The 18,653-nt window shown below is 50.2% G+C and overlaps 10 protein-coding genes across 10 annotated transcripts; 6 read left to right on the top strand and 4 right to left on the bottom strand.

Moving 5' to 3' along the window:
* Positions 1 to 138: 138 nt before the first annotated feature.
* Positions 139 to 1,891, top strand: P174DRAFT_459725 (LLM class flavin-dependent oxidoreductase; the record flags this gene model as incomplete). Its single annotated transcript, XM_024829794.1, has 7 exons — positions 139 to 211; positions 258 to 613; positions 725 to 784; positions 830 to 1,386; positions 1,434 to 1,512; positions 1,566 to 1,610; positions 1,664 to 1,891. The coding sequence occupies 7 exons, from the start codon at positions 139 to 141 to the stop codon at positions 1,889 to 1,891; spliced, it is 1,398 nt and encodes a 465-aa protein (XP_024682151.1).
* A 1,089-nt stretch (positions 1,892 to 2,980) lies between these two features.
* P174DRAFT_511865 (phosphoesterase superfamily protein) lies at positions 2,981 to 4,400 on the top strand (the record flags this gene model as incomplete). The annotated part of the gene is made up of 3 exons (XM_024831828.1): positions 2,981 to 3,548; positions 3,601 to 3,652; positions 3,685 to 4,400. Exons 1-3 carry the CDS (start codon positions 2,988 to 2,990, stop codon positions 4,398 to 4,400), a joined length of 1,329 nt encoding a protein of 442 aa, XP_024682150.1. The 5' UTR covers positions 2,981 to 2,987.
* Positions 4,401 to 4,659: 259 nt separating this feature from the next.
* Positions 4,660 to 6,502, top strand: P174DRAFT_440840 (general substrate transporter). The gene is made up of 3 exons (XM_024827152.1): positions 4,660 to 5,361; positions 5,391 to 6,062; positions 6,110 to 6,502. Exons 1-3 carry the CDS (start codon positions 4,814 to 4,816, stop codon positions 6,468 to 6,470), a joined length of 1,581 nt encoding a protein of 526 aa, XP_024682149.1. The 5' UTR covers positions 4,660 to 4,813; the 3' UTR covers positions 6,471 to 6,502.
* A 79-nt stretch (positions 6,503 to 6,581) lies between these two features.
* On the bottom strand, positions 6,582 to 7,149 carry P174DRAFT_459722 (uncharacterized protein; the record flags this gene model as incomplete). Its single annotated transcript, XM_024829793.1, has 2 exons — positions 6,582 to 7,088; positions 7,141 to 7,149. The coding sequence occupies 2 exons, from the start codon at positions 7,147 to 7,149 to the stop codon at positions 6,582 to 6,584; spliced, it is 516 nt and encodes a 171-aa protein (XP_024682148.1).
* Positions 7,150 to 8,217: 1,068 nt separating this feature from the next.
* Positions 8,218 to 9,471, bottom strand: P174DRAFT_388301 (SDR family NAD(P)-dependent oxidoreductase). Its single transcript, XM_024823401.1, has 3 exons — positions 9,135 to 9,471; positions 8,794 to 9,084; positions 8,218 to 8,725 (listed from the first exon to the last, which is right to left on the bottom strand). The coding sequence occupies exons 1-3, from the start codon at positions 9,321 to 9,323 to the stop codon at positions 8,270 to 8,272; spliced, it is 936 nt and encodes a 311-aa protein (XP_024682147.1). The 5' UTR covers positions 9,324 to 9,471; the 3' UTR covers positions 8,218 to 8,269.
* Positions 9,472 to 9,754: 283 nt separating this feature from the next.
* Positions 9,755 to 10,497, top strand: P174DRAFT_388296 (YciI family protein). Its single transcript, XM_024823399.1, has one exon. It carries the CDS (start codon positions 9,973 to 9,975, stop codon positions 10,411 to 10,413), a length of 441 nt encoding a protein of 146 aa, XP_024682146.1. The 5' UTR covers positions 9,755 to 9,972; the 3' UTR covers positions 10,414 to 10,497.
* A 450-nt stretch (positions 10,498 to 10,947) lies between these two features.
* P174DRAFT_483788 (uncharacterized protein) lies at positions 10,948 to 12,462 on the top strand (the record flags this gene model as incomplete). Its single annotated transcript, XM_024830753.1, has 5 exons — positions 10,948 to 10,980; positions 11,209 to 11,288; positions 11,401 to 11,651; positions 11,806 to 11,996; positions 12,239 to 12,462. The coding sequence occupies 5 exons, from the start codon at positions 10,948 to 10,950 to the stop codon at positions 12,335 to 12,337; spliced, it is 654 nt and encodes a 217-aa protein (XP_024682145.1). The 3' UTR covers positions 12,338 to 12,462.
* A 400-nt stretch (positions 12,463 to 12,862) lies between these two features.
* Positions 12,863 to 13,923, top strand: P174DRAFT_511862 (lignocellulolytic auxiliary activity family 14 protein; the record flags this gene model as incomplete). Its single annotated transcript, XM_024831827.1, has 6 exons — positions 12,863 to 12,893; positions 12,968 to 13,364; positions 13,418 to 13,505; positions 13,555 to 13,583; positions 13,632 to 13,768; positions 13,823 to 13,923. The coding sequence occupies 6 exons, from the start codon at positions 12,863 to 12,865 to the stop codon at positions 13,921 to 13,923; spliced, it is 783 nt and encodes a 260-aa protein (XP_024682144.1).
* A 30-nt stretch (positions 13,924 to 13,953) lies between these two features.
* Positions 13,954 to 15,254, bottom strand: P174DRAFT_440838 (TPR domain protein). The gene has a single exon (XM_024827151.1). It carries the CDS (start codon positions 15,207 to 15,209, stop codon positions 14,208 to 14,210), a length of 1,002 nt encoding a protein of 333 aa, XP_024682143.1. The 5' UTR covers positions 15,210 to 15,254; the 3' UTR covers positions 13,954 to 14,207.
* Positions 15,255 to 15,618: 364 nt separating this feature from the next.
* Positions 15,619 to 18,501, bottom strand: P174DRAFT_388291 (FAD/FMN-containing protein). The gene is made up of 8 exons (XM_024823398.1): positions 17,766 to 18,501; positions 17,594 to 17,702; positions 17,386 to 17,537; positions 17,189 to 17,323; positions 17,025 to 17,137; positions 16,501 to 16,957; positions 16,229 to 16,439; positions 15,619 to 16,162 (listed from the first exon to the last, which is right to left on the bottom strand). Exons 1-8 carry the CDS (start codon positions 18,124 to 18,126, stop codon positions 16,027 to 16,029), a joined length of 1,674 nt encoding a protein of 557 aa, XP_024682142.1. The 5' UTR covers positions 18,127 to 18,501; the 3' UTR covers positions 15,619 to 16,026.
* Between the last annotated feature and the right edge of the window lie 152 nt (positions 18,502 to 18,653).

Below are 18,653 nucleotides of genomic sequence, written 5' to 3'. Positions count from 1 at the left end.
CCAATTGAATATTCGGAGGACAGTAAAGCCATCGTATCTTACTTAACTCAGTTTTCAGTGTCTCTGTCAGTCTATATTTATTGATCAGAAGGGATCGGAGCTTATTCTACTGTCCAGGTCTATTGAGATATTTCGACCATGGCAGCGGCAAACCCCTCAGTTACTGACGGACCTCGAAAGTCGCTCATCCTCAATGCGTTCGTTGAGATGTGTATGTATCCAGCCTGTCACTGAATAACTTGTCTGACATATCACAGGTAGTGGCCATCAGTCTCCTGGGCTGTGGCGCCACCCAGAAGATGAATCCCACAGGTTCAACGACGTAGACCACTGGATTGAGCTAGCACAACTGCTGGAATCAGCCAAGTTCCATGGCATCTTCATCGCGGATGTCCTAGGCGGATACGACGTGTACAAAGGACCCCGAAACCTCGCTCCGGCGATTGTTTCCGGAGCGCAGTGGCCCGTCAATGAACCGCTAGCTGTGGTTTCGGCAATGGCAGCTGCGACAAAGAATATCGGATTCGGGGTGACGGTGACGACGACCTATGAGCAGCCATATCATTTGGCTCGTCGGCTATCGACGGTGGATCATTTGTCCAAGGGACGGTATGTGGTCTCGAATCTGACGCGGAGGGGTGCTAACGTCGCTTGCCCAGATTGGGATGGAATGTAAGCATTTGTCACATTATAGCAATAATCATCGGGCTCATAAGGACTCCAGGTTGTCACCGGATATCTGGACTCAGCAGCTCGGAACCTGGGCCATACCCAGCAACCCCAGGTAGGTCCGATCCCAGACAGCTAGCCCGGGTCTAACAAGCTCCAGCATGACGACCGATATGCTGTTGCAGAAGAATACGTGAGAGTAACCTATAAGCTCTGGGAGTCTTCCTGGCGTGACGATGCTGTTGTCCTCGATCGTGAACGCGGAATCTACACTGATCCCAGCCGTGTCCGGGAAATCAACCACGAGGGCAAATACTTCACCGTCCCTGGTCCACACCTGTGCCAACCGAGTCCGCAGCGGACACCCGTCATTCTTCAAGCTGGCACGTCCAAGGCAGGCAAGACGTTTGCCGCGCAACATGCGGAGGCGATCTTTGTGGCCGGACACAGTCCTGCAGTGGTTGCGAAGAATATCGCAGAGATACGTGCGATGGCACAGGCACAGTTCGGGCGTGATCCCAAGAGTATCAAGTTCTTGGCACTTTTGTGTCCGGTATTGGGCCGTACAGAGGAAGAGGCACGGGAGAAGTTCGCGTATTATCGCAGCCTAGGCTCGATCGATGGCGCATTGGCGCTCTTTGGTGGGTGGACGGGAATTAACCTGGACACGTACGGTGATGATGAAGAGCTGCGACATGTAGAGAGCAACGCAATCCGGTGGGTTCCATTCTCATTGACCGGAAACAGTGCTAACTACCCTGTAGCTCTGCCGTCGAGGGCTGGTCCAAATCAACCCCCGAAGTCGCCAAATGGACCAAGTCAACTGTTGGTCAGCATATCACGGTGGGGGTCTGGGTGCCACGCCAGTGGGAACACCGGCCCAAGTAGCGGATGAGATGGAACGCTGGGTGAGAGAAGCCGATGTCGACGGATTCAACCTGGTGAGTTGCCTACAAAATAATGATATATTACTCTGGAATTGACGAAAGTCAAGGCCTACGCTATCAAGCCAGGATCTTTCAAGGATATCATCGACCTGTTGATTCCAGAACTTCGTCGACGCGGATTGTTCTGGGAGGATTATGCTGTTGAGAGGGGAACGTATCGGGAGAATCTGTATGGCAAACCAGGGCAGACAGGTCCCCCGGTGGATCATCCTGCGTCCAAGTACCGCTGGCATGCGGGAGTAGACGCTGCCGATCATAAGATTCCCGAAAACTAGTACAACGGACGTGCAGTGACTTCTGCTTTGCAGAAGGCCGGCACACGGCCTCGTACTTCCCTAATGGTTTCGGGAAATATTCGCAGCAGGACAGTGGTGTGTATATACACTTTTATCTATACAAAAGAGGTTCAGTATCTTTCCGTTGAACCAACTTGAAAACTCGGACGAATGACTGTCGTGCCACGGTATTGAACCCTTCTCTAAGCTCGAACACAGCATGAACAACAATATGGCAACTGTTTGCTCTTCGATTCTCGGCGGATTCTACGTACATCCTTCGACAGACTCGTCTTCTAGAACTGTAAGCGACAAGAGGTTTATGCCGATAAACATTGTCAACTAGTGAGGTTGCATTAGTATCCGAGATATCCTGCAAGACATTGCCATCTTCCAATGATTGTATAGAGAAGCAGCACGGGAAGGCGTTTTATCATCTAGCGTCCACAATTCTCGTGTTCCTGGCCGATTATTGGGGTCTAGTGAGGGGCACATAAGATGAAGCCGTCTTGGCACACATTTGGCGTCGAATCAGTTGCAGGTTGAATCATGCTTGACGATTCTTGTTGTTGACATTGGCTGCTTGGCCCACGCCTTGTGCATGAAGCCATCCTTGTTAAGCAATACCGTGTCTTTTCCATGTCATATTCGAGGGTCATAACTCCATTCGAGCACGATAGCATAAACTTGATTAAACCTTGCATGATTTCCCCGCCTGCAGCCAAGCGATAAGACCATGTGTACGCTCAGATTTGTAGACTCCTCGTGCCTCTGCAAATTCATCTTATTGGAGACGGCTACGGCGTCTACGGATGTATCGGCTCTTTCCGCAACGCCTGTTGAGATCTCATTTCTCAACATCTTGCCAAAGGCAGTAACTCCCAACTATACTATCCATTCGCTTGGGCCTCGTTTAATCAAGAGAGGATACAACTCAATGCATATCTCCAGAGCACGTGGGACAAGGCTAAAGGGCAGGGCATGATGCTCAGGAATAGGAGGACTGGTATAAAAGGCATTCCTCAACCGTTCGACAGGATGTTTCTTGAAAAGCAGCATCTTCTTGGCAGCCTTCTCTGCTTCGACTTCCTGCAGAATGCATCCCAGTGCCCTTGTTGGTCTTCTGGCCTTTGCGGCCGCCGCCTCGGCCATTCATGCACAGCCAGCCGATGCGCACTCCAACCAGTCAATCAACAATCTCAAGTCTAAGATCAAGAATGTGGTCATCCTGGTGATGGAGAACCGCTCCTTTGACAACCTCCTCGGTGGGCAGAAGCTCAAGGGCCTGGAAAACCCGGTCAATACCGGCCCCTACTGCAACCCCTACAACCTCACCGACCCTAGCCAGGGCGTTGCCTGTTCTGCCGCCAAGGACTTTGACTCCATCACCAATGATCCCGACCACGCCATTTATGGCAACAACATCGAGTTCTATGGCACCTTCAACCCGGACAACACTCAGATCGCCGAGGGCAAGCTGGTTCCTCACAACCAAGGCTTTGTTCATGAGCAAGTCCGCAAGTATGGCGCCAAGGTCAACAAGACCATCCTCGCTGCTCAGGTCATGAACTACTACACCGAGGAGCAGGTCCCTGTTCTGACCTCTCTGGTGCAAAACTACCTGACCTTCAACCACTGGCACTCGGATATTCCTGGAGTAAGTATTATCATGCCTTCATCCCTTGCAACAAATGTGACTGACTCCGCAGAACACCGACCCCAACCGTGCCGCTCTGGTTTCCGGTACTTCCCTCGGCCACGGTCTGAACGACGCCGCGTTTAGCAAGCACCAGTTCCCCAGCGGTCCATCTTCCAGCAGTTGACCGAGACCGGTCACTCGTGGATCAACTACGTCGACCCTGCCGGCGGTACTGGTCCCGATGCAGGCTTCTTCAACTGGACCTATGCCACCAACAACCAAGACAAGATCCAGCCCCTGGCCAAGTTCTACACCGACGCGGCGGCTGGTGCCCTGCCTGAATTGGCGTATCTCAACCCCTCTTGCTGCGGAGTCGGCACCACCTCCATGCATCCCGCCGGCCTGATTTCCGACGGTGAGGCTTTCATCAAGAAGGTGTATGATGCTCTGCGCGCCGGTCCCCAGTGGGAGGAAACTCTCTTCATCCTGACCTTTGACGAGAGCGGTGGCTTCCACGACCACGTCCCCGCTCCTCTCGCCCCTCGTCCGGATAACCAGACCTTTACCCTCAGCACCCCCAGTGGCCTGGACTACACCTTCCCCTTTGACCGTCTGGGTGGTCGCATCCCGACTTTGCTGATTTCCCCCTGGGTTGCCAAGGCACAGGTCGAGCAGAAGGGTAGAAATGCTCGCGGCGAGACTGTGTCGTACTCGGCTGCCTCCATTCTGCGGACTCTGGGCTACCTCTGGGACTTTGAGCCCTTCACTCCTCGGGTCGAGCATGCGGCGTCATTTGAGCACTTGATTCGTTATGATGCTCGGAAGAACACTCCCTCTGCTCTTCCTCCTGCGGTTCCTTTCCGGAAGTAGAAGTATGCAGCCATGGCTTCGATATGGGATATGGTAAGATCAATGTATGACAACCAGTAGCATAGATATTTGTTCTGAAAAGTGAATACAATAACGATGGAACATTCTCCTATTCTCTCTCCGACTTCGGCGCTTAGTCATCCTTCCCCGGGAATTTGTCTCCCCGCAAAGATTCTTCAGTCTCCGCTTACATAACCATTTTGAGGCATATTTCAGTCTGGTCGCTTTGGGTGGCTGAATTTCCCGACTGCAATTGGTGCTTCGAGTCAGGGAGCTTTTTGGGAGCTTTTTCCTTTGTTCAGGAGAGAGAGGAATCCGAGCCCTTTGGATTTTACTCCTTTATATCACTCACATTGCCGACGATATGTCCTCAACAAAAGAGCGATAATCGAGTCAATAGTGTCGGGCTCGTCATGCTGTATAGCACGCACTCCACGGGTAATCAGGCCATGGAAAGTCCCGTTTCGAACACTGCAAGGAAGACAGCAGTGGAGGTCGAGATAGCTGTTGTCTCTCCTTCGACAGATCCAGTATGGTACCGTCAGTCTCATCTACTGTGCCTGAACTACATTATTGTCTCTCTAGTTCTCTTCTCTTCCGCCAATGGGTACGACGGCTCTCTCATGAATGGCCTGCAAGCTTTGAATGAGTGGAACCGTTTCATGGACTATCCAACCGGCGTCAAACTCGGATGGATCAATGCAATCGTCCTGCTAGGCTCCGGGGTGGGGTCTCCTATTGCCGCCTGGCTATCGAACCGGTTCGGTCGCAAGCCGGGACTCTACGGCGGTTATATGTTTTTGATCCTCGGCTCAGTACTGCAGACCGCCTCTCCGAACCCGACGGCATTCTTGCTGGCCCGTCTGTTTATGGGTGTGGCGTCTGGTCTTTTCGGAGTCGCGGCTCCCCTGCTCATCAACGAGATAGCGCATCCCAGACACCGGGGCATTGTCAACTCGCTGTTTATGACCGGATGGTATATGGGGGTAGCGTCTCTGGGTGGGTTATTTTTGGGGTCCGAAGCTATTCCTCGTCGTGGTCCTGGCGCCTCCCATCGCTTCTGCAGGCTCTTCTCCCGGCCGTTGCTTTGCCGGGGCTCCTTCTCGCTCCAGAGAGTCCTCGATGGCTTATTTCTCAGGGGCGCGAGGACGAGGCACGTGCCATTCTGACGCGGTATCATGCTGGCGGCTGCCACTCGTCTTTGGTCGATGCCGAATTCCAAGAGATCCGCGCGACAATTCAAGCCGAGCAGGACGCTCACAAGGGGGCTAGTTACGTAGAGATGTTACGTACTCCGGGAAATCGCCATCGACTGATAATCTCCCTCAGCCTGGGGTTTTTCGCCCAGTGGGTCGGCAATGGTGTCATCTCATACTATCTAGCTCTTATCCTCAATACTGTCGGGGTGACCAGCGTCCGAGACCAAACGCTCATATTGGCCTGCATGCAGATGTGGAATCTCCTGTTTGCCATCGTGGGTTCGGTGCTGATTGACCGATTCGGGCGACGTCCACTCTTCCTTTCATCCGCCGTGATCATGCTCGCCAGTTACGTCGTTGTCACGGCACTGTCGAGTTCTTTCGCAGTGTCGCGTCATGCAGCCACGGGTGTCGCGGTCATACCATTCCTCTTCATCTTCTTTGCTGGTTATGGCGTTGCTGTGTAAGTTCCTCTTGACGTATTCTTGTCATCCGACTAATTCAATCCAGAACTCCACTGCTCACGGCGTATCCGTGCGAAATTTGGCCGTTCCGTCTTCGGTCCCGAGGTCTGGCCGTGACGTGGATGTCCACGATCTGTGCCGCGTTCTTCAATATTTTCGTCAACCCTATCGCGCTGGAAGCTATTGCATGGAAGTACTACTTGATTTTTATTGCGGTCCTGCTGTTGTTCGGTGTCACTGCATATTTTTTGTACCCCGAAACCAAGGGCTACACGCTGGAACAAGTAGCCGTCGTCTTTGATGGACCGGGAAGGCCAATGAATGACCTCGAAACAGAACCGAACTCATCTGATACAGCATCGGATCCGAAGGGCGTCACGTCGGCTACGCACCGGGAGACTATCTAATTAGTTTACTGTCATTAATACTCAGATTTCTGTGCGCATTGGTTATACCCTCTAAAAGATAACAATAATAGTCGAGAACAATCTCAAAATTAACAAACCGAACATCACCGCTCACGCCATGGCCTCCCGAATCTGGAGCAGATGTTCAACAATGACATCAAAATCCTGATGAACATCATACGCATCTCTATCGCGATATTCAACATAGCAGAAATAGTCCTCTTCATCGAGTCTGGAGAAACGTACCAGCGCACCGATCGCAATAGCGGCGAAAAGACTTGCCCGGGGCTCTCCCTGAAAGAGGCTCGACGCCTCGACTAAGTCGAGCTGAACTGCATCTTCCAAGACTTTCCACATGTCCGTGTCAGGGTCGGTGAACCCGATACAGTAGACCTTGAAGAGTGGGAGGGTTGCGAAACGACCACTCAGATTAGTAACGGAGATCTGGGGGAATCTATCTGGGTCGTCTTCGTTTTGCACTGTGAAAGACTTACCGCCAGCCGGTACAAGTGGAAAGACAGGGTCAAGGATTAGATTCCATACCTCCCGAACGTGTTCATGGCGTGACTGTGGGCATAGGTAGGATATCTGCTCCCATGCTCTTATAGTGTACAAGTCCTAGCATTTGTTAGTATGTCTCCGGTCTAGCGGTATTGCGGAATGGACTTACCGTGGCCATGATGGAATGTGGTCCTGGATCGAATGTTATTATAACGCGGATTGCAGAACTTGAAGAACGGAGATGGGTTTGGAAAAAGAGAGCAGCAGCAGGCATGGTGATGTATATATAGACCTTCTCTGGCAGGTCTACGACTTGAGCGACAGCATCCAAGACATCTAGAATATCTGAGACAATAAAATGAGTATAAAAGAATTGCTCCATTATCATAGTTGGTTTTCTTGGTGACATTAAGTACATTGTTTCGCTTAGGACAGATCGCAATACAAGACAAAGGGGACCACGACCCAACGTAAGACAATAATATTTTTGAACAAGAGAATGTCTCGAAGGTCCAATAGGCCTTACTAAGTTATTTTGTACCACTTATTTCGACGATCCGTCTTTCAATATCAACGACAGAACCTACGTTTCAGGATGAAGACTGACAAATATAATTATTCCTGCCTGTCAGGACTAACATAACTTCAATATCAACACCAACTCCACAACAGTAGCCATCCAACATAGTAGAGTCGAAATCATGACCACAATCAAGACAATGGAGCATAAAACAGGATAAAAGACTTTCACGGCGACATCCGTCAACAGGTTCCTGCTTGATGCGAATTGCTGAGACAGCACATGGAACAGAGCACACCGGGTCAATTTTAGCACGAATCTTCAACAGACCTTCAAGAATGGCATCGTAATCGTGATGGAACCTAGGCCCTATTAACACTATAAAATATCTCTCATCTAGCTGGGCGCTAACTATCTATTTTTCTCCTACGATATGCCCCAGTAGCTATATTATTATGATAACCTTAAAGTACATGGCAGGGTCTCTTATAAGTTAGTCTAGAATCGACCTTATTTGTATGTTAAGCCAGGCTCAGAGTAAACTTTCACTTAGTTTTTATTTTCTAGGGATGTTAATTTAAATATACACTCTACTTAATTAAGTGCAATGTTGACAGAATCCTAGTAGGTGTCTAAGCCTAGGTAGATACCATGATGAGCTATGACTTTCCATAATTTTGCTGTACACTTTTCTCCGAGCCAAAATTCGATTCTGAGTAACCATGAGTCGATTCAAACCGTCACCAGGAAACGAAATCTACAAGAGAACAAAAAGTTATTAGTCCCCAAAGCTCCCAGTGAGACGAACAGTAAGCAGATTCTGCTGAACAATCTCCTCCTTCCTCGCCTCCAGCTCTTCCACATCCCAATTAGCAGCTACATACCTCCCCGACAAGAAGTGTCTATCCCCGATGGCCAGCCAGACGGCCGTACCACCGCATAGCCCCGCCGTATCTTTCATGAACGGTGCTAGCCAAGGGACACTTCTTCCCATATCTGTAAGGATCATGCCGGGGTGAAGGCTCACACTGGTGATATTTGGAAGTTCAGCATTAAGAAACGCAGTGAACTGCGTGATGGCCAGTTTGCTAATACTGTAGGAACTCAGATTCTGACTCACGTAGTGGCCTGCCGCGGAGGTGATGTTGATGACTGTCGTCGAAGCAGCAGGGCTCGGGCCAACCATTTTCAGAAAAGCGTGGGTGACGTTGAACGTACCCCGGAGGTTGACTTCCTAGTCCTTTGTCATAAGCACTTGCCGACTCCCATACCCTGACCAAAAAAGAAAAGGGATACACGCACCTGAGTCCTCCACCAGAAGTCTGGGTCGTCATCCACCATCGGAGTTTGCGAAGAGACCACCCCAGCATTATTCACGAGGACCTGTGGCGTACGAGCCCCGAGCCGCTCGCTGATCTCGTTGAATGCACGCTTGACAGCGTGGTGGTCACTGATATCCACGGCAATTGAATGGACTTCTGTAGACGGATTGATACTCTTGACCATCTTTTCCGTCTCGGCCAGGTTTTCCCTCGAGCGCGCCAGAAGAATGATGGCATCTGCATGGGCGCGTGCAAACGACGCAGCAAAGGACTGCCCTCTCAATCCCCATTTATGAAGATGTCTGTGTGTGAGATACTTACAGATCGTCCCAGTCCGCGGCTCGCGCCTGTGATGATCACTACCTTCCCACTTTGCGAGAGATTGGGGCGTGTGGGGTTGATGGCGGGGTAGAGGTCTCTGTATGTTTCCTTTGTGAAGGCGTCGGCTTTGACGAAGCTGTCTGGGTCAGGTTCGCCTCTGCGGGCCATGATCTCGGGGATTTCATTCATTTTAGTCGATACTTATTCCAAATCTGTACTGAGTGCTTTGAGGGCAGAGTTGGTGCGGACAACAGGTCATTACTTATGTCACGACTTACTATGGCCAATATATGGGTCGATGACAATATAGCCGAGTCTGGATCGTGATAGATGGCGGATTGAGTTTTGTCGTATCCAGATCTACGGATCGTGATACGTGCTGGCCGTGAAGCTTCGTATTAGACAGTCAGGTGACCTTCTGTCCGATGGTGGAGGGACTACGTCTTGAGACACTCCCACCAATTATAACTGATATGGAGATTATACGAGGGGCACAAAGGGCAAGTTATACGGCGGACTGAATGTACAAAACCAGCCAAAAAACTATCTTTTACTGTCACCCACTTGTATGGCCTACAGCTACTACTTCCACAAATTCAATCCGAAAATGAATCCCCACAGCCCCGACTTGCCAGGGCGACGAGTTAGGCAGCCGCAGGCACCAAACTGAAAATCTAAGTATAAATACCTCTTGAACCCCTTGCTGTTAGGAACTCATCACATCTTCAGTGATTTGAACATCAATACCTATAAATCTAAAATCTACTCAAAGGGACTTGACTTCTTTCCAGTCCAGAATCCAGATTTACATACTCTATTACCATTTTTGTTTTCGAAAATGCCGAAATTCATGCTTCTTGTTCGCGCTACCCCAGACAGCGATTCTGGCAACCCCCCTACAACAGAAATGATTGAGGAGATGATGAGATACAATAACTCTCTATCCAATGCGGGTATATTACTTGCCGCAGAGGGCTTTCTATCATCCTCGAAGGGCGCTCGGGTCAGCTTTGACCACCAAAACGAATCGTCGGTGGCGACTGGACCTTTTCCCCCCGAGTCCACCATTTCAGGGTTCTGGATGATCAAAGCCAAGGATATTGAGGAGGCAATAACATGGGCTTGCAAAGCACCATTTCGCGCTGAGGGGAGTGCCATTGAAGTCCGACAAATTGCTGGGCCCGAAGATTTTGGTGATCAGTTAACTGATGATCTGAAGAATCAGGAAGGGGAGTTGCGGAAGAAGTTGGAGGAACGAGCTGTAGGAGGAAAAGCTTGAGGACGCTGGGATAGTGGTTAGTTGCATGACATTGTAGCTAAAGAGTATTATTAGGACGCTATTGATGTCGCCTTTAATGCCTGCGTATTCTCTGTAACTACTCCAACATCTTGATACAAGGTGTTGTAGAGTGCTTAATTATGAGTATAGTTGCTTCCTAAGCAATTTAGCTGGTACTGTCTATAAATATATCATCAAGTTTGGTTCCTTAGCTGATTACCAATGCACGCAGCTAGAAGCCTATAAGACCTAGACAGCTCCTGCAGTCTCATCAGAACAGACAGGACTCTCCCGATAGGTTCCGGGATTCAGAACAGATCAGGTTTGGTTCTAATTTCTAGAATTTGGACTTGAAATTGCAGCGGTTTGTTTCCAACTGGGGTTAGACTCGCCCGAACTCAGACTGAATGCACCGAGGAGCAATGGCAGGAAATCTGCGATCTGGTACGACCGTATTTGGCTCTGCCAGAGCCACCGGTGTGAAAGCAAGTATACCCGCGGAAGGTGGATGAGCCAGAGGACCAGTTGGCTGCCATGACCCCTGACAGTCCAACGGACCTGAAAATGGTCCGTCAAGCAGCCCTCCAGAAATATGGTTATTTTTGGACATTCCACCGTCCATAAGCCAGGCAAATCCTTTTCATACAAATAGTGGAAAAGCCAGGAAGCACCACTGGTTAGGCGATGATAGCATAAGTCCAAGGTTCCCAGACCCTAAGTATCATAAGTCCGCAAATAGGTATGGCTTGATGCGCGTCTGTGCCATCACTAAGGAAGCTGCTAACGCTTGGACAGCTATCCGCATGGGCCACCATCGGGACCCGCAGCACTTCCAAGTCACTATCCCCGTACCAGGGCGAGATAAGGCGCCGGAGGTAGACTATGATCTACTCGCTCGACATCGGATTCTCAACGCAGATGGATGGGCATTCCGAGCAGCATCAAGCACTCGCTCAGCGACACCATGCCGCCTCGAAACCCTTAAAGAGACCGCGACTTTGACTCCACCTCGACTGAGCTGCCGCCTGAGAGATCGATCGACGAACTTACTTCGAGCACCGTGATCCTCGCCAAGCTTCACGTCGCCACCAGAATCGGCGCCCATCTCAGACTTGGTCTGCAGTCCTCATCCGCTCTCCTACGAGAACGAGAACCTCATGGCGGCGAATTCAAAGCTAGACTTGACTTATGCGACCATGTCCGAATCTCTGTTGGACCCTCCAAGTGTCGTATTCCAGGTCAGTGCGCGCCTTACCCCTGAACCACACTCGAATCATCATCTACAGTAATGCGCCCCTAGCCACATGCACAGCCCTAGCAATAGAGGATAGACGGAGCTGCTAACATGCCTTTCTCAGCAGCGGATAAACTTTTACATACATTACCAAAGAGCCCGCATCGTGGTCAACCGGAAGTTTCTAGGTACGTCGCAGGATAAAACTGCCAGCAATCAGCCCTGGGGTATCGTGATTGAGGCGGCCTTGGAGATCCTGCGGCTGCAGCACCGCCTGGCGGATGAGTCTGACGTCCTGGACCCGTCCCGCCCTACTGGTTATGGTCGACTCGTGTTGCATGAACAATGGGTACTTTTTAGCTGCGAGCATCGCGTGCTTCCTCGTGCAGCATTGCAAACAGAGTCGTCGCAGCTCTGAGAATGGTCCTTGGGAACCAGGACGTGTACAGTACAATTGAACCAAGGAGGTCGCCTCAAGCAGGTGGGGGAGATGGCGTTCTCTAGTTGCACCTCTTTCTTTGTTGACCGACATCGATACTGCCGTTCCTTCACTGTCATCCATTCCCATGATAGACTACTGGCCGTCGATAGATCGGGGCATTTAGAGACCAGTCTAACGAAGATTTGGAATTTTCCGATGCGGAGACCCTGCGAGTGACTACAATTGCCGAGAAGCATTTTGAGGAATAATTATTCGAGTGCAGATGTCATCAGCGTTAAGCCTCCTGCAAAAATCAGCGATAGCGTAATGATTAGTGATTGTGTAGTCATGAAACAAAGGGTTAAGGGGCTGAGATTCAGGGGAGGCCAGCCCCCGCCCCAGTTGGTATTACTTTAGAAGCCAGCTTTACTGCACCCTGCGATCGTCCCTTGTGCATAATAAATATTTCGACGGTCCAAATACCGGAATGCCGTACTTAATCTAGGTCCCGAGACTAAGCTCCAATACCAGCGTTTCATGTACAGCGTCCCGATGTAACACAATTGCCGCTCGGTAGACAATCTGAAACAAAAAGATTAATAACCAGTCAGGAACATGGCAAGTGTACCCCGGATAGCATGGCACGGTCACATCCAGACTTATTCGGAGGCATTCTTGGTCGCATACTCTAATTTCTGTATAAATACCAGTGCTTCCCTACTTGGGATCAATTCATTCCAACAATAACCACGCTCTTCACTCCTCCTTTTGTCCCAGTCGTTCTGCTCACCATCATGTTGCGCCCCGTTGCATTCTTGGCATTGAGTGCTGTTGCTCAAGCACACACCGTCGCTTGGGTCAAAGGCATGTACTGCCTGGGGGTCCCGACCCTTCAACAGACAACGCAAACACAAACACAGCCGTGAATCCCCTGTACAATCTCAAGAAGGAAGACTGGTGGTTCCAACACGATCGCGGCTGCGACGCAGTCCCTCCAGCAGATGGCGACATCCTGGAACTCCCAGCTGGCGGAAAGTTCACAGTGGAACTTGCACACAACCGCGCTCAGACAACGCTCTCATACGATGGAAAATATACCTCTGAATGGCCGGACGGGAAAGAGCACCCCGAAGACTGGGCTGGTCCTGGAAACCCGCCCGACTGTATCCAGGATGATGGAGCGCTGCATACCAACAATCAATCCATGGCTGCTGGCACTGCGTTTGCCATCAGCTATCAGTCTGACCTCTCGGCGGTAACGATGGAGAACTTGGCTGTGTTTACAGTTTTGGAGCAGTAAGTTGGGGTTTATGGACTGCAGTTGCTCGATTCTAATTATCCGTGTACAGCACCCCGTGGAAGCGGATCGCTACCTACGAAGTGCCCAAGGATCTTCCTGCTTGTCCTCCTGGTGGATGCACCTGTGCTTGGCTCTGGGTAGGTGTATGAATATCAGTCAGGTTTTAGCTTAGCTAACACCAGATAGGTCCCCAACGGTTGTGGACAGCCCAACATGTAAGTGTTCATAGTCAAATCCCAGTCCGTTAACTAACGAGAAACCAGGTATATGGCTGGTTATAAATGCAATGTCACTGGGTCTACCTCTTCTAAAAAGGTCGCTCCGGCTCAAGTCCCTGTTTATTGTGCGGATGATAGCAGCAAGTGCGTCAAGGGTGCTAAGCAGATGATTGCCTTCAACCGTGAGTCAGTCCTTCTCCTGGAGGTATGTCCAGAAGTAACTGGTGGAGTCATAGAGCAAACTGGGAACAACGTTGAAGTCCCCAATGGCAAGACACCGATGTATAACACGGCGTGGGGTTTCAAGAATGGTATTACCTTCATCTCCCCTACATGAGAACTGATTCGCTAATAATCACGCAAGGTGCCCAAAATGATATTTTCCTTTAAATCAGGCCAGGTTTGAGCAAACTGCTACAACTGAGCAAATGAATATCAATCGGAAAGGACATGGAAGTGAAATATGTACTCTACAAATGGAGAGGATGAGTGCCGCTGCTTTTCTGCTGGGCTGATGTATAGAGCAGAGTTAGTCCTACCCAGACAACTGACAAACAAATTTGTGAATTGTAGTTGATAGGTATTACTTTAAACCCCCATAGATAAAGAAGTACTCAAGTATTAAAAGACTGTAGCACGAGTCAAGCCCATCTTCTCCATCACATAGTTCAGGTTGCCTTCGGAGGCTCGGGTCTGTGGGTGATCAGGACCCAGGGTCCTCTGATTCCATGCATATGCTGATTGCAATAGAGGCACAGCGTCAGAAAAGCGGCCCGCTCTGGCGTATGCCGCGGCGAGATTATTCATCACCGGCACCGTGTCGGAACTATTCTCGCCAAAGGTCCGCCGCGAAAGCTCCAAGGCCTGCTCCAGTAGAGCCAATGCTTTGGCTTTGCCGTCTTCCGTGTCCGACCTCTGGTACGTTGTTGCCAGGTTAGCGGAGCATCGAATAGTGGTTGCATTGGCTTCCCCAAGATTGGCCTTGGAGAGTTCCAGGGCTTCGGTCTGATAATGGAGCGCTCTGTCAAGCTGGCCGAGCTCCCGGTAATCCACCCCAAGCAGATCCATGGTGATAATGGTCTCGAAATGCTCCTTGCCAAGGGTGCGGGACTGCAGCTCAAGGGCTCTCTCATGCAGCCGGGCAGCGTCTTGGAGGCGTCCATGGCGGTGGAAACTGTTAGCCAAGTTGTTCATGCTGGTCTGCGTCTCTCGGGAGCTTTCCCCGTTGATTTTCAGAAAAGTCTCTAGTGCTCGCTCTTCCAGATCCAGTGCCTCATCGAATCGGCCGAGCCCTTTCAGGTCCAGCGCGAGGTTGTTTAGCGATTTGGCCGTCTCGATGTCATCGGGCCCGGAGACTTGGAGTCGAACGGCATACACTTGATGATCCATGCGCTCCGCCTCCTGGTACTCACCAAGTCGGCGCAGGGCGTAAGCGAAATTGGTCTTCATAAATAGTGTGTCCTCGTGATCGAGGCCTTGAGATTCCTCCAGTTGTTGAACAGCATGGCTCAGTTTGTCCCGAGCTTCCTGCCACTTATTCTCGTCCATCAACCTGTTGCACTCTTCCATCAAGCTGTATACTGGCGACTCTGCCTTTTTGCTCTTGGACCTGAAAAATCCCATCGTTGTGTATTCTTCGGTCTTGGTTCCGGCGTGCTCTGCAAATGCTCCGGATGAATTTCTTGAAAGGATCTGCGAGGATCAGCGGTTTTTAAGAACGTAGGACACCAGATCGACAAGAAGCTGACTTTCCTTAAAGTTTGGTCAGTGCTCGTATCGATGCTTGGCAGGTTTCATTCCCACACCATCACAGTCAAATGATAGGATTGTGGCCTCGTATTATTAGTCTCTTGGCGGAAGCCTTCCATTTCTTCGTGGAAAATGTGGATCCTGGGCGTAACCTTGCAGCCCACAGATCAGGCAGCTCTGAAACAGGTAAATCTAGGCTCCGTGGCTGCCTAAGCTTATTATTCTGGTGGAGCCCTATTGCCCCTGATCATTCAGGATTCTAGATCCAATCCTGTCCAAATGTGAGCCTCAAGTGATTGCCATCTGTCCACTGCTTAGGATAGACTTGAGTACGGTTAGATTCATGTATATTATTTCTTCGGCGAGCAAGGAGACCGCCCAGGAAAACACCAAAGAATTCAGGGAGAACTGTATATATATAAATCCCAACCCGTCTGCATCATGTCTGGTATAATTTTGGACTCGACAACACTCAAAAACATCTTCTAGGTACAGAATCTGAAAAGGCGTTTGTATGCTTCCTCTTTCGGCGTTCCAACAATACCTGCCGTGGCCTACTAGACGGATTGAAAATGACATCACGGATCAACCTTATACTGGCTCTTCGCTAGCAAGTGCAAATAGTCAATGTGGTTCTTTCGCAGTGTATGCGCTCAGCCATGACGCTTACGGTGTGAGAGTCCCAACATGTCTATGGCTGCAGCACCAAGTCTGTCCCGACACACCTATTACACACAAACAACTGGGTTGTATCCACCCGTTTCTTGATAGAGAGCAATCGCTCATACTTATTTCCCCAGAAGACACTTTGCCATTTGGGTTCGTACCTAAAATTCATGTGAGATGGATTCCCTTGGAACGGTTAAGAAGAGGAGAGGTCAGGAATCACTCACGGACTCGCTTCATTCACATATGTCCCTCCATCTGGACCGACAATCTCAGTAAAGCGCTTGCTCAACTGCACCATCTGGTGTCGCTTCTCTTCCTTCTCGCAAGCTGTTGCGTTATCCAGCCAATTTACCGAGATACTCAGAAGCGCGTGGCTGTGTTTCCAGATCTCATGGACGGCAGTGTTGTCACGTTCCTTGTTGTCGACTTTGCCAACTGCAAAAGAGTGACGAATCAGCATGATGAAACCAACTGCTACAAGTCGAAATCTTCTTACTGAAATTGAATCCTGCCGCTTGACCATTGTCGACAATGAACTCCGCCAAATCGTCGGCCTTTTCCCGGATTATGTCCGCTGTCAACAGTCGTGACACGTCCTGAATGTTGGTCCCGATATTAGGGTCTCGCAGGAAGGTTTTCAAATATTCGTCCCAGGCGGAGGAATAGGCTGCAACAGCTCCAGTGACACCGGGAAGTTGTGTCAATTCAGAGAAAGGTGCGAAAGTCTGGTTAAACGATTCTATGGTGCCGTTGGGTTGAAGAAAGACTGCCTGGAAGCCCTGCGCAAACGAGCCATATCCGGTATAACCTGCGTCTGTAACGGCTGGAATGAGTTTCAGGGATTCGGAAATGAGCCGGGTTGAGCTGGAGTTGTTGGTTGCGTTCAGTTGAACGAATCCGATGGTGAGGTTTTGTGGGACAGGATGAGTTTTGTAAGTCACCGACGTAACGACCTGGGGTATAAAGGGTCAGCGCCAAATAGATATATCAACCGCCTTGACATTAGCATAAATCACATACACCCCAGGCACTTCCACCGCCGCCGCGAACAGCCCAGAAGTACTCGGGATCTGAATGCGCATTGATCACTCGATGTCGTCCATCGGCAGAAACAATGCTCATTTCCAGAAGATCTGGGCTCCTATTAGTCAGCCTTCACGAGCAAAAAGTGGCCTGTCACTGACTATCTGCAGCGAGGCCATAGTAGTGTGCAAATGGCGAATGGCCTCCTCCCAGCACATATCCTCCGGCGGCCCCGACGGTGCGCGCTGATCCTCCGACTATCAATACACCCTGTCTTGCTGCAGCTTGGTATACGTCTACATGCTCCCGTCAGTATTCCACTCTTTCTATTGGAAATCAGTAGAACCATTTCACCTACCGAACCATTGCTCTCCAGCCTGCAATGTCGCAGCAGGGACACCTTTGATCGCAGGAGGTGCTCCCTGCGGGACAAACCGGTCATGCCAGTCGATGCCCTTGAGATTATGAGTCCAGATTGAAAGGGCTCCTTGACCGCTTGATCGACCGAGGCTGTGGTAACTTTGTTAGCTGTGTACCACATACATAAGCAAGGCAGTCTGCTTCACTGGTCATGTCCTGTGTTCTTTATCACAAGAAACAGGTCCTTCTCGCTAGCAAACTTCACAGTCTTTTGGACATCTTCGACGCTTTCCGCCCGGACAGAATAGTACGGCACTAAGGGAGCGTCACATCATTAGCAATTCAGAAGAATAGGTACCCCTCTCATTTGAGTGTTACCTATCCCCTGGTCGCATGGAGCGCTAACGGGAGTATCAATAAAGCACTGCCCGTTGTTTCCCATCTCCCATACCGTCGCAGAATAGGCTCCTGTTTGGTTTGTTCGCCAGAAGCTATCTAGCCAACTCTGCTTTGCTATTTTGCATTGGTTGGCATTATACCTCTCAGTATGGCACACGGCAGCAGATGGAAAAGAGCGAATCAATCGCCCGCCGATTGTGGTGTTGAAGTCATTCCAAGTCTGCGCGTCTGGCCAGCAGTCGTCACCATAGGCACATCGACGCCGATGATGGGCTTCCGCATTTGCTGCTATGGTGAGGATTCCCACAGCTGAGAGAAGGGTTTCAGCGTGGAGGATCATGGGTGCCAAACAGGTTCGATAATCGATTTAAAAAACTTGAATGAAACGGTATGTGAATGAAGATGATAAGAGAACTGTCGTGATTTTGTCAATGATCAGGACTGTAGAATCCAGGACCTTGCAATGATATTTATATTCTGACGGGGGATGCTGCAAAATGGGCGAGTACGAAAGTTGCCAAATCGGGAAACCGATGTATGACGAGTTGTACAGCCGAATACGACCACTGGAGCAGACCAGTTTGCCCATAATTCTTGGCTGCTCCACTACGTACTTTGAACCATACGATGTCGATCCACATGGTCAGCTGGTAACTATGCTAGCGTCGTTCTCTGTGTTGAACATGGGGAAATACTGAGGACAGGCCATCCGTTGAGCAGGCAGATGGATTTCTAAATGGACACCATGAAGCTAAGGACATGAACAGGTAGAGGTAGACATCTGGTAGGCTGTGTATGCAGCACTTCAGAAGGGGTCACTATGTCACGTGCTGACACATGACATTCCCCTATTATTAGTTAGGCTTT

The sequence above is a fragment of the Aspergillus novofumigatus genome (genome assembly GCF_002847465.1).
Source record: "Aspergillus novofumigatus IBT 16806 chromosome Unknown P174scaffold_4, whole genome shotgun sequence".
Taxonomy (NCBI): domain Eukaryota; kingdom Fungi; phylum Ascomycota; class Eurotiomycetes; order Eurotiales; family Aspergillaceae; genus Aspergillus; species Aspergillus novofumigatus.
The sequence above is the reverse complement of the archived record's forward strand: the minus strand, read 5'-3'. Positions and strand labels throughout refer to the sequence as shown.

What these genes read in the sequence shown, in the direction of transcription:
- P174DRAFT_440840 (XM_024827152.1), top strand. Translation starts at nt 4,814, where the DNA reads ATGCTGTATAGCACGCACTCCACGGGTAATCAGGCCATGGAAAGTCCC. An exon ending in CGGGGCATTGTCAACTCGCT is followed by an intron (nt 5,362 to 5,390) that starts GTTTATGACCGG and finishes ATATGGGGGTAG; the next exon opens with CGTCTCTGGGTGGGTTATTT. An exon ending in GCTGGTTATGGCGTTGCTGT is followed by an intron (nt 6,063 to 6,109) that starts GTAAGTTCCTCT and finishes AATTCAATCCAG; the next exon opens with AACTCCACTGCTCACGGCGT.
- P174DRAFT_388301 (XM_024823401.1), bottom strand. Translation starts at nt 9,323, where the DNA reads ATGAATGAAATCCCCGAGATCATGGCCCGCAGAGGCGAACCTGACCCA. An exon ending in GCCGCGGACTGGGACGATCT is followed by an intron (nt 9,085 to 9,134) that starts GTAAGTATCTCA and finishes TTGAGAGGGCAG; the next exon opens with TCCTTTGCTGCGTCGTTTGC. An exon ending in ACTTCTGGTGGAGGACTCAG is followed by an intron (nt 8,726 to 8,793) that starts GTGCGTGTATCC and finishes ACAAAGGACTAG; the next exon opens with GAAGTCAACCTCCGGGGTAC.
- P174DRAFT_388296 (XM_024823399.1), top strand. Translation starts at nt 9,973, where the DNA reads ATGCCGAAATTCATGCTTCTTGTTCGCGCTACCCCAGACAGCGATTCT.
- P174DRAFT_440838 (XM_024827151.1), bottom strand. Translation starts at nt 15,209, where the DNA reads ATGGGATTTTTCAGGTCCAAGAGCAAAAAGGCAGAGTCGCCAGTATAC.
- P174DRAFT_388291 (XM_024823398.1), bottom strand. Translation starts at nt 18,126, where the DNA reads ATGATCCTCCACGCTGAAACCCTTCTCTCAGCTGTGGGAATCCTCACC. An exon ending in AAGAACACAGGACATGACCA is followed by an intron (nt 17,538 to 17,593) that starts GTGAAGCAGACT and finishes AAGTTACCACAG; the next exon opens with CCTCGGTCGATCAAGCGGTC. An exon ending in AGCGGCAGGATTCAATTTCA is followed by an intron (nt 16,440 to 16,500) that starts GTAAGAAGATTT and finishes ACTCTTTTGCAG; the next exon opens with TTGGCAAAGTCGACAACAAG.